At 38.7% G+C, this 13,017-nt stretch overlaps 2 protein-coding genes across 2 annotated transcripts; both read right to left on the reverse strand.

Annotated features, from left to right (window-relative positions):
- Nucleotides 1-1,544: 1,544 nt before the first annotated feature.
- On the reverse strand, nucleotides 1,545-6,541 carry LOC139479058 (programmed cell death protein 2-like). Its single transcript, XM_071261809.1, has 4 exons — nucleotides 6,004-6,541; nucleotides 3,838-4,088; nucleotides 3,009-3,122; nucleotides 1,545-2,139 (listed from the first exon to the last, which is right to left on the reverse strand). The coding sequence occupies exons 1-4, from the start codon at nucleotides 6,539-6,541 to the stop codon at nucleotides 1,972-1,974; spliced, it is 1,071 nt and encodes a 356-aa protein (XP_071117910.1). The 3' UTR covers nucleotides 1,545-1,971.
- Nucleotides 6,542-10,180: 3,639 nt separating this feature from the next.
- LOC139479099 (large ribosomal subunit protein mL55-like) lies at nucleotides 10,181-13,009 on the reverse strand. Its single transcript, XM_071261861.1, has 3 exons — nucleotides 12,970-13,009; nucleotides 11,377-11,566; nucleotides 10,181-10,476 (listed from the first exon to the last, which is right to left on the reverse strand). Exons 1-3 carry the CDS (start codon nucleotides 12,984-12,986, stop codon nucleotides 10,330-10,332), a joined length of 354 nt encoding a protein of 117 aa, XP_071117962.1. The 5' UTR covers nucleotides 12,987-13,009; the 3' UTR covers nucleotides 10,181-10,329.
- Nucleotides 13,010-13,017: the final 8 nt, after the last annotated feature.

Below are 13,017 nucleotides of genomic sequence, written 5' to 3' on the forward strand. Positions count from 1 at the left end.
TGTGTTCGGATATTGGTACCTTGTTCGTTTGACCAAAGTGCTCTGGGCTGCCGCTCTATAACTGTGCACTGGGGGTGGTGCAAGGGGTGCGCAGCCAACTTTTTCCCCCAGACACCTTACATGTTAACGGCCAGTCGCTTCGTACCATGAGCACGCTAGGACGCACTCATATTTCGCAAAATGCTTGATCCGCCTCTGCGGTGTATTTACTATATAGTGTATGGTCATTGGGTAGTACTAAAGCAGAGGATTAACCTCGACCTTCCTAACGGATGAAGTATTACTTTACTGACAAGCTTCTTACCCCTGCATTGCAGTTTGTCTTTATACATTCACAAATATATATTGTTCTTTCTGAACTTAATGAGAAACTTGTGCTAAAGCGGAAAGCGTGGTAACAAGGTGTACTATTTAGGGCAGATGCGTTTATGGGTGGTAATGGGTGGGTCAGTGGTCCAAGCGGCCGCACATGGCTGTGCAGAGTTGTCTCCCTTATATATTACGTTGTTGGGAAGGCTGTTTCAATCCTGGATTAGCACTAACAATGTCATCGTGTGTCTACCTCCCCTCCCGACCGTCTTGGGAGATCTGCTGCTAATGAATTTTTACATATACTACAGACAAACAACTTAGGGGGAATTATTGTATCATTAATGCATTAACTTAATACAGTGACCTTACATTTGCAGAATTCTTCAATTTTCATTGCCACATCTATGACATCTATGCATATATGGCCACAACCACTGGAGTTAGTGAAGTATATATATTCGGCATAAAAACCAATCACTGGCTCCCTCCATCTTCCCGTGGCAAGACTTGGTTGATGCATGTCATTGTTTCCCAATTGCGTAGATTGATGCTCATGATATCAATCACTGGATGGCCTGGTCCAGACTTGATTATTTACAGACTGCCGTCATTGGCTGGAATATTGCTGAGTGCGGCATTAATCAACAAACAAACATGATATCATAATCAAATGACATCACTAATCTCTCTGCCACAGAAGCTGGTTAGCTATACTTTATACACTCAAGACAGTTATTACTCAGAGTTTTTAACATTTATAAAAAAAACAAAAAACTTTTAAGGACAAGTGTTTATCAATTTGATATTTAAAGTTGTCAGTTGAGTTTTTTTATGTACTTGTGTTGTGAATCAAAACTGGGCCATATGCTTGACCAGCAAATGCTTTAACCAACATTTCCTACCATCTCCATCGCATTCTCTGTTATTAGTAACTTCATACACAATTTTTCTTGCTCACGAGTGCAATTTGAATGGACAACTATTTCTCATGCTGTCCTTTACAAAAGCATATGCTACACAAATCTATGGTGGAAGAGCAGTCAAGGGCATCTAAAATAGATATGGTACATTGTAGTGGTGGGACGATACAAAGATCAATCACAGTCATACACTAAGAAAAAAATATCGATTCTGACCATAAGTGTTTGCTTTAATAACTGTTCCACTAAACACTAATCAGTAGTGCAAGTTAATGAGAACATACATATATTCATTTGTTGCGCCATACTTGACACTGCCAACTGTAAATAATCAGTGTGCCAGGTATTTGGCCATCCTGTCTATGAAAAAGATGGCTTACGCACCACAGATAAGAGCACATTCAAATATCGTGATACATATTGGATCGTGAGTAAGGTATCGTGATATGTATTGGATCGCACAGTTGGTGTATCATCCCAGCCCTAGTATATTGGGTAATTCAGGATGATGTTGGTGAATTTTTCTGAAATGTTTTCAAACACTGCCTCAGGCAATATATGATTTTGTTTCTTTGGTAGCAGAAAGTTGCCGACAGAGTAATGATCTCAATAATGATAAAATAAAAGTTCCACTGGAAATTGCTCATACATTTCATAAGAGAACACAATTCAAGTGGTATGTTTATTAGTCCTTGTGTCAACCAATGGCATATCAGCCTGTAGAGTAGAGTCTGGCAGGTCAAGTCCCAGGATTACCACCTGTAATGTCCTGTTTCCATAGAAATTCTGGCTGGTACTTGTTGCCGATATCACAGCTCTTGGAACAGGTGTAGATACACAGTGTACCCCAGTCTATACTGTCCCCAACACTGTCGACCTTCAGGTACCCCAACAACTGGGGTAAGATCTGTAATAGAAGTATAAAATGTCATAGTGCCGGAGAAAGAAACAATGCAGTTATGAATATGCACACAGTTTGCCTGTTAGACGAGTAAGTGAGCGACTTTGATATAATGTAGCTTTGAACAGTATTTTAGTTACATCAAAGTGAGACAGCCTTAAGTGCAAAGAAAGCCCCAAGTGACCCAGGTTATAGAAGTTTTGCTGCAAAATAGTCTCTAACACCAATAAATGTTGCTAGGTAAAGCAGTACCAGGGATCATTGATTGATTGATTGAGTATGGTTTTACACCGCCTTTAGCAATATTAAAGCAATATCACGGCGGGGGACACCAGAAATGAGCTTCATTTCCCGGGTCTTCGGCGTGACGAGCGAACGCTTCAACCACTAGGCTACCCGACCGCCCCAGGGATCATTATCATGGAAGATCAGGAATTCCAACCCAAAATATTGGATCATGTCTGAAGGGCACAACTCTGCACAGCATTTGTTTGTTTGTTTGTTTGTTTGTTTGTTAACGCCACATTCAGCAACATTCCAGCTATATCTGGTCTGTAAATAATCGCATCTGGACAACACATTCCAGTGATTGACAGCATGAGTATTGATCTACACAATTGGGATACAATGACATGCATCAACTAACTCAGTCAACCTGACTACCTGATCCTGTTAGTCATCTCTTAGGAGAAACATGGATTGCTGAAGACCAATTTAACACAGATCTTCACAGAGCCCCTGAGGCTCCCGTTTAAACTGTTTTAGCAAAATCACAAATCATCAAAAGGCACAGTTCATCAATAGACTGATCTATATAGCAAGTTTCAACAAATTGCGTCATTAAGAGAACAGTGTACATGTTTTTGCTGACCCACCTGGAACTCGAACTGTCTGGGTGCCCCACATGAGCAGGGAGGGATGTCACTAGGCTGGGGCTTGTGGCTAGCGGAGATCCACAGAGGAGTCCCATTCCGATCATACCGCAACACCTATCAAAATATACAGATAATGAAGCCCTTATCTTTGAAAGTTGACAGCATGTTTACCTAGCTTTTCCACTTGAGAGAGTATGCATTGTAAGCTGCTCGTCGTGACTGCTAGTGTCACAGCTGCTACTGATTGTTGTCATGGTTATTCATGAGTGAGTGAGTATGGTTTTACGCCACTTTTAGCAATATTCCAGCAATATCACGGCAGGGGACACCAGAAATGGGCTTCACACATTGTACCCATGTCAGGAATTGTACCCATGTCAGGGTCTTCAGCATGGCAATCGAACACTTTAACCTCTGGGCTACCTGACCGCCCCAAAACTTAACGTGAACAAATGATAGGGAGTGATAATTATGAAGGAGGTCTTTGAAAAGATGACACTTTCTAACTGTCATTTCGGAGACCAAATAAATTTAACCCTCCCAAAATTATGCTTGTTTTTTCTTTTCATGAATCTCTGATAGCTTGTTATAGAAATAATATCATATCAATATCACACAAATATAACAATACTTCTCCCTCACGATAATACATGACTCAACACCGATCTCCAGGCCCAGCACAGGACTTGACATTTGCAATGTCCATACTTGTCCTATGAACAACTGTTAACAATAATTAATTACTGAGAATAAAGAACATGACCCTAATACAAACAGTATCATGCATGGAGAAGATAACAAACTAACTATATGCTGAATATAAGCCTACCTGATCTGGATTTGTGGCAATTCTGGCCTTGAATTTGGCAAACTGTTTATCATCTTCTGTCTCAGACACTGCAGACTTTTCCAACTCGTCTTTATCGAGGCCTGCACCAATCTCTGTGTTGGTCTTCAGGAGGTCTTGATATTCTTTTAACTTTTCTGACTCAGACTTTTCCCTCGCCTGTGCATCCTTCTGCTGAATCTCCTCCTCCATGACCAACTCTGCTAGTGGAAACAACAGGTTGGGGATCTCCACTGAAGACAGAAATACATATTTCACACGAACATTTAATGCATGAACTACTGAATGTAAAGTACTATTTTGATAAAGTGATGTTTGCTTCCTCATTATGTTTGTCAATTGTCATGGTTTAGTACAATGTATATTAATATCTACTCACAACATAGCAGGAGATGGTGAGAGGATGAGTACCTTGTCAAAGCATGAAGAGATAAAGATGTGAATACAAAAACCTCCTTGGTTGGTTTGTAAACTTTCCCATGGAGATGAGAATAAAATTGTAATGCACACTGATCTATTGTCCAGGGTAATAATGTCAGGTGCTTTAAGCAAAGCAATATGGGCAATGACTTGGTTATCAGAAATTATTACTTGCCCGTGAAGAGATCACCCGTTTAATAAACATACAGCTTTATTACACATTGTGTAATACCAAAACGCGTGCTTATGTACTCTCGGAACACGTTTCACGAACAAATATTGAAAGCTCTCAACATCCCTTGGCTTATTCAACGACATTGCGTGTGGAGTTGATAGATCACTGAGAGGAGCTTATGCACACTCGATGACCCCAGCAACCTTGTTGCTAGGCTGACGTCACATGGCATTGTTTCACTGATGGATCTTGCATCAAAATTCCACAAATTACGTCATCGGGTATTGTGATGTTATTGAAAACTTGGAAGGTGCAAGGCCCGTTCCACAAGGCGATCGTATTGTAGCGCAACGACAGTCGTTGGTCTAAGTTAAAGTATGTGAGATGCGAAAGTCTTAGCCCTACGATAATTTTGTGAATTCTAAAGGTAGACCCGTTGTATGGTATGAAATTCATACGTTTCAACTTTTGACGTGTTTGAAGTATTATTCTGTTAAACTCAATTGGACTATGTCGTGGATCATGTAGGTGTCAGCCTATTCATACTCCACGGTATAATTCAAAAAACGTTATAAATTGCAAGTAATAAATAAAATACTAAACTCGCTCCCGTGTAAAACCAACTTCATGAAACTCGTGAATAGTTGTGGTATCTAACTCGCTTTCGCTCGTCAGATACCACAACTATTCAATCGTTTCATAAAATTGGTATTACACGGGAGCTCGTTTAGTATTCTACATTTAGGACTATCTAAAAAATGACATTATCATAGGGTGTAGGCTAAAATGACACTTAAGCAAAATTTTACCGATTTCCTCTGGCGAAAACTGCACCGTAACTGTTTTACGTGTCTTGTTGAGGTATATATGCTTTAGTCAGTGTCACCATATATGTCACTGTCACAGCACTACAAAAATCATTTTATCAATTCTCTCATGGTGTTGTCACATCACACTGCCAGACTCTCTTCTTGCATACATGACGTGAAAAATTGTGATCTGACAACACCCTGTCATGCATCTTGAGTATAGTTTCAGTTTGACATTGATTAAATTGTAAAGGATATCATGTTTTCACAATACCTTTAGTTGCTCCTCCCAATCAGTGTCGGCAAGTAAATTGGAGTAGAGGCTAATTTATAATGTGAACATGTTTTAAGGTGATTAACATTCCACATTTCAATCACCAATTAGTGTTTGCATTTGAATGGTGAACCTGTGAGACTAATTTCATTTATTAAAAAAGAAATAAGATGCCGTTCTTGGGCACGGTTCTGTTTTCACCAACTGGTGCCGTTTTAGGTAACCCATTATAATATCACCTGCACGTCTATAGGGCGACTATGCTTGTCGTAAGAGACGACTAACGGGATCGAGTGGTCAGGCTCACTGACTTGGTTGATACATGTCGATCCCAATTGCGTGGATCGATGCTCATGATGTCAATCACTGGATTGTCTGGTCCAGACTAGATTATTTACAGACAGCGGTCATATATAGCTGGAATATTGCTGAGTGCGGCGTTAAACATCAAACCAACGAGTAAATGTTACCTTCATCATCTTCTTCCTTGCAACATTTTTTCTTATGAGTGGCTTTCCAGTGAAGAGCTTGATGCTGCTTGCTGCAGTAGGACAACTTATGACATTTCCCACATCTCTTGGGTGCAGCTGACCCACACACGACACACAGTGCCACGCCTACATTTCCCGACCCCTCAGGCTCTACATCTGGGTGGTCTTCGTCTGGGGGTCTCGGGCTGAAGAAGTCATTTTCCTTAGCAAGCTGGGACCGCAATACAATAAAACTGCCATTATGGTTCTCTGCACAGCAACTTGGACTTCTGCATATAAAAATGAATATTGTTCTGTGAAACGTGTTAGTTTGTTCTTCACGTGGTGAATAAACCTGTAGCAAAAACACACATGGTGCGCCGCATGTCGGGCAGGACAACACCGGCGGTAGGTCAGACAGCGACAGCCACGCAGGTTTACCACCTACTTTACTTGGAAAGAAACGACTTGTCAAAAGCCGTGGATCAAAATCATCTGCGACAAAACCAAGATCCACATTGCGAATGGGCGCGGCCATGTTTCAAAGGGAAGTTACTCTATTTCCAAACCGTCTTGTAGGTTACGGAAAGATGCGAATAGTGAGGAATGCTTAATATTTTACGTTCGCTTCCATAGATATTGTTTCCCGGAGACAGCTGACACATTTGTCAGTATCGTATCTTAGGTAATTCAAATACGACTAACACAAATGGACAGTGCAGATTGTCTATTCTTAATAAATGACATATTTATCTGACTGAGTGAAGTTCCAATGTAGATAACAGATGTGGTCTGATAACATTACCAAAGTCTAGATTTTGTACATGGGATCTTGAGCAAGACATTCTTTGCTTTGCTTTGATCTTTGTTGGCGCTAACACGGACCTTAAAAAAGTCATTGGTGTTAATTATCTAACTGCCTTCCATTTGCCCATTGCTATTTCCATTCTTTTACCTCAATTACCCACGGCCTACCGTTTGCCCTTTGTCCATTGCCAACCAGTGATAATTTAGTCCTGGCTTCCAGTTGTCCCTAACTGAGTTAATCAGCGCTAATTACTGTAAAGTGTTGACTTCCATTATCACCTCTCAGCGCCCATTATCTGTTAACTTCCCTTGGTAAGTTTCCTTCGTTTGTTATCTTATTAGTCTTCTTGTTCTTACATGATCCGGGATAGAATAGTTCTTCAGCAACCCATGCGTGTCGTAAAAGGCAACTAATGGGATCGGGTGGTCAGACTCGCTGACTTGGTTCATGTATGTCATCGATCCCAATTGTGTGGATCGAGGATCATGATATCAATCACTGGATTGTCTGGTCCAGATTCGATTATTTACACAGACCGCCGTTTTATAGCTGGAATATTGTTGAGTGCTGCGTTAAACAACAAACAACATTCACATGAGAAGGAGTAAGTATATACTCTTCCTTAAGTGTATCACTTCTAAAAGCTTTTCAAAGACTTGACACTCTTTGTTTTGTTTATTTTTATTTTTTTGTTTATTTAACGTCACACTCAGCAATGTTCCAATAAGAGTTAATTATTCACTGCTTGATTGATGTAAATAATAAAATTTGAGTTAGAAATTAAATAAAGTTGGTTTTGATTGACTTAAATCAAACTTACTGTGGATCAACAGGTATTACTTACAATTTACAGATGATAAAGTAGCACAATTTATGGATAACAACTTCTTTAATAACTGTGAATTCTGATAGCCCAAAGACTAGTCTCCTTTCAAGAGGCAGAATAGTCAATAGAATAGAAGACACAAATGTTTTTGGTCCAAATTTTCAAATTATCCTTTATATGTTTTATTAGTCTTATGTCACATGTTTTAAATTTTATGTTTCACAGATTTATTCCAGCTTTTCCACACAAGATCATTTATTTATTTATTTATTTATTTATTTATTTATTTATTTATTTATTTATTTATTTATTTATTTATTTATTTATTTATTTATTTATTTATTTATTTATTTATTTATTTATTTATTTATTTATTTATTTATTTATTGACATGAAAATAATTCTGCCTTAAAGTTAAAACAGCAGTTGGCTTCTTGAATCACTGATCATGCCAATAGTGATGTAGACATTGAATTATATACAACATTTTTTATTGAGGGTCCATATTATTAGGGGGAGACATAACAATAATAATTATGTATAATATATTTCTTTTCCGTCAGCTCTACAGTACTACAGTAGGGGCGGCAAGCCCGTGAAATGAAAAATAAAAGATGTGTGGCCTACACAGCCACGATGTCACGATTTTGTTCAACTGTAGATTATCTGTAATGAATTGACACTTTTCTGACCTACTAAATGCAATACAAATTTTAAGTTCATGCATCTATTCTAAGCATGTGCGTTACAAATGTAGAGGCTACAATGATCAAATTGCACAAAATGCAAGTGCCATACAATTGTTCGGATCAGTTCAAATGCAGCATGGATACTTGAAAAAAAAGTTAAAGATTCTCATGTCTTTTTAATGTGCTGCATGAAATGTCCATGTAGCATATTTGTGTTGTATTTGTTTTCATTTATTGAATGATTTATTTTAACTTTGAGGCTGTATTTTAAATCTGATTACTATGATTACACAGTAACATATTTTGTTACTGCGGTAACACACATGTATTTTTGCAGCTTTATAAATTATTTGTAACAAATGTCCAATTACTTGTGCATTATCCTTTACATATTTTAACTGAAACATCTTGGTATTTCACAGTTGAAGTTGGAATAAAGAATTGCATGTATTGGGAGTTTAGGACAAGCTATGTACAGTGACCGATTCCATCATGATGAAGGATACTCAGTGGCAGGTCACACTTGGTCCAAAGTCTGCTCTTGTAACAACCATAGAGTACTCGGGACTACCCATGTACCATATTTGCCATGTTAAATGTCTGATCCAATAAGTGCCCTTGACCAGTTTCTATGTCCACCTGTTGTTAATTTTTAAAAGTGCATTCTACTAAGACCAAGACTTTACATGAAGGTCCATATTTTTGTGTGGATATTTCAGATTTTGTTACAGAAACCGCAGCATAGACGAGGCATGTAGTTGCCTAGTAACAATTATAAAAAATATGTTAGTTTCAGCGATGTTTAAACTAAATTTGTTCACTACCACTCAATTAAATTATATGGTTTCAATAAGTATCTCCTTTGTCAATTTCCATGTGTTCAAATCGTTTATAAGGGTGAATTACGGTAATTCAGAGTCATATCTTGCCTAGGGTTGAAACAGTACACTGACGTCACCATACTATATAAATCTTTAAGATTATGATACATATCATAATGCACCATTTCGGGGACAATTGTGAAATTTTTGAATGATAATGAAACTCAATTAAGTAATATAATGCAAATATAACCAATTTGTGAATGGATACATAGTGATACAGAATGAAGTGTACTATCTAATATCATGTTGAGTATAACATTGCCTAGCGTCCTTGTATTGCTTCAGCCTCAAGCATGTTACACAGCCTCATTCATCCAACGTCACATTCCTATTCATTAATAACGACACATACCCTGGACCCATTTGCGGACACATCTTTGTTTGAGTCTGGTTTGAATAAGATAATGATAAATCAAATTAAAATACTCTTTCATGAAATTCGTGGAAATATAACCAGTACTCAACGTTTGCATGCCTCACAAATACAACAGAAATGTCTTGTAGCAAAGGACTTAGCACTGAAGAAAACATCCCTTCCAGCTGAAAGTTCATTTATAACAAGTCTTCAGACTCAATTACATATCGAGGGCTGAGGTTGTGATATTGAATGCAAACTAAGCCAAACTCTGCTAAGTTAGTGATTAGAGATCAGGGCCCACTTGCACCCAGCGATCTTAGCGCTGCGACTATTGTAAGCCTATGTTAAAGCATGGGAGTTATGATCATCTTAGCGCTAAGATCGCTTTGTGCAAGTGGGCCCTGGAGACATCACTTCCGAAATGAATGTATGATCTGATCCAGTGTATTTATGATAATATAATTTAGATCTAATACACTGGGTGTGTTAGGAAGATGGTCATGATGATCCAACTGTTTCGCTGATTTTTCCTTAGTTACATAGAACTGAAATACAGAAGCGAAATAAAAAGTCAAAATGTTAGAAATATTTTTTTAATTTTACAGACTGTCACTACATGAAGTATACACAATACACTATTTCTAAAGTACACATGTTCGTCTGCATGGTCACATGTACAGATCTCCACTGTTGTCCCACTTGTTTTCTTCAGCCTTATACAGCCACACGCACACACACTGACAATACATGGAAGACATCTGTTACTTCTTCTTCCACAAGTGGCTGTATCTATCAGCATCAAAATCGTCCTCTATCTCATCTTCTATCACAATCTTCTTCTTTGGCTTCCTTCTTTGCAATCGCTTCCGTCGATCAGCTTCAGACAAAGTTTCCAGGTCCAAAGGAAGCTGAAAACAAAGATCATATCAGCGGTGAAGGACTGACTGTCAAGAGGGCCTGTCAATAATCATGTCAGCAGTGAGATATTGACTGTCAAGAGGGCCTGTCAATAATCATGTCAGCAGTGAGATATTGACTGTCAAGATAGCCTGTCAATAATCATGTCAGCATAGAGAGTTTGACGGTCAAGATAGCCTGTTAATAATCATGTCAGCGGTGAGATATTGACTGTCAAGATAGCCTGTCAATAATCATGTCAGCATAGAGACTGACAGTCAAGATAGCCTGTCATAATCATGTCAGTGTAGAGAGACTGACAATCAAGATAAATTGTCATAATTATGTCAGTGTAGAGAGACTGCTAATCAAGATAGCTTGTCATAATCATGTCAGCGTAGAGAGACTGACGGTCAAGATAGCCTGTCATAATCATGTCAGCGTAGAGAGACTGACTGTCAAGATAGCCTGTCAATAATAATGTCAGCGTAGAGAGACTGACTGTCAAGATAGCCTGTCAATAATAATGTCAGTGGTGAGAGATTGACTGTCAAGATAACCTGTGAATAATCATGTCAGCGTTAATAATTTCTTTCATCAGGATACTTTTCGTAATTATCAAGATAATGGTCTGATGAAATGTATTGAATCACAAGGCAATATCTTGATACTAATATTGTCATTTCACATCTGCACTGTGCACAAAATAATGGGAGGTGATGCATACATGTACTACTTAAAAAAGTTAAGGACCGGCTGTTTCATTCATGTTACTGTAGTCAATCTGTCAAGGCATGGCAGGGTAACTATAGTAATATGAAAGAATAGGGCATTCCTTAACTTGTTTTGAGTAGTATATTATATCTGAGCTGTGAAATCAAAATCGTAACAGCCTGACAATGTTCCAATACCTTTATGATTCTTCTTGGTTCAGTGTATCTTATCGTTAGTGTTGATCCGTCAGGTTGCACAACCATTGTCGGGTAGGTCCTGGCGTAGTTAAACCTGTTTATCCGGCATATGGCGGCCTTGTTAGAATTAGGTCGACTTGCAAATACAATCAACTGCTTGCAGGTCTTGCATAAAACATCTCTTGATGACCTATAAAATATATGAAAGATAATTATTAAAGGTACTATCTACAGACCTTCATCTTTTCCATCATGACCATATGGGGACAGTGAGGTAGCCTTGTGGATAAAGCGTTGGCTCGTCATGCCGAAGGCCCGGGTTTGATTCCCCACATGGGTACAATGTGTGAAGCACATTTCTGGTGTCCTCGGAAGTGATATTTCTGGAATATTGCTAAAAGCGGAGTAACACCATACTCTCACTCATGGCCATTTAATTATTTACACACATGATAATAACAGGGGTGTACATCGATCTCATTAAATCAGATCTAAGTTCTCACTGACGCAAAACAAAGATCTGAGGACATCCCATTACGGGTCACGTCAGAACGACCTTTCACAAACTTTGACCAACCACTGAAACGACACACAAGAAGTCGACATTAGCCCATCAGAAAGCAGCTTTCTCGAGCTTTACGGCACTCATTTCAACCTGGCAACTTCCATTTTAGAATACGCTTGAACAATATGTTGACACAGCTGTCGATTAAAATTTTGAAAACTGAACAAACGAACATTTCGGAATGTCCAATATATGGTTGCTATTGTATGGCAGTGCTTCCCACGAACTGTGCAACGCCTACGTTCAAATATTTATCCCACGATATCCCAAGAGATAGACGATAATTTTGACGGAATCAATCCTACGGGACGTAACTGTCGTTCGGAATAACCCCTGTTAACGTTTCCGAGGTTACATGATTAGACTAGACTTTCCGACTGTCACTTTCATGATCTGGTAAGCAACGCTTCGATTGGTCGGTAGAAAGGTCATTCTGATGTCCTCAGATCTCAGGGATAGCGAGAACTAAGATGTGACTTTAATGAGATTGGGGTGTACCTGGGTTTATTTATTTGTGTGTCCAGGGGACTCTCAGTAATAATGTTTGGGGATCCAAGCCTGATGACATATGAAGGGTTCAAATTAAAAGGCCAATAAGGCAACTAATCTCTGGCTTCTTCCCAGCTGTCAAACACTAAGGATCACCAGCTGCAGGGAGTCAATTTGCTCGCTAACTCAACTGAGCCCGACAAGAGGGTGGGCTTCGCCTGTAAGGACAGTATAAATAAATTTTGAGGCAGTAACTATACACATTTCTGAACACTGACAAGCCAGAAACATATGATCGTGGCCATTGGGTTTGAATCCTGGTTCGCCCCGATTATGTTTCTAGGTTTGTCAGCACTATAATGTATAAGTGTTTACATGGCATGATCCGATGTGTGTGTCAGAGATAATTTTGACAGCTTTGTTCTGACACCTATTTATAGTGTTACCACTTAATTACTGCAAAATTTTCTACATGTTACTTAATGCTTTAAAACTGACGCTAACATAACAACATTAAATCAAAATATGAAGCACGTTACCTCAGTAGAGCAGACATTTTTAGTTAATTTAGAGTTATCCGCCCTTTG

The sequence above is a fragment of the Haliotis cracherodii genome, unplaced genomic scaffold (assembly GCF_022045235.1).
Source record: "Haliotis cracherodii isolate W230 unplaced genomic scaffold, xgHalCrac1.p SCAF_4, whole genome shotgun sequence".
Lineage (NCBI taxonomy): Eukaryota > Metazoa > Mollusca > Gastropoda > Lepetellida > Haliotidae > Haliotis > Haliotis cracherodii.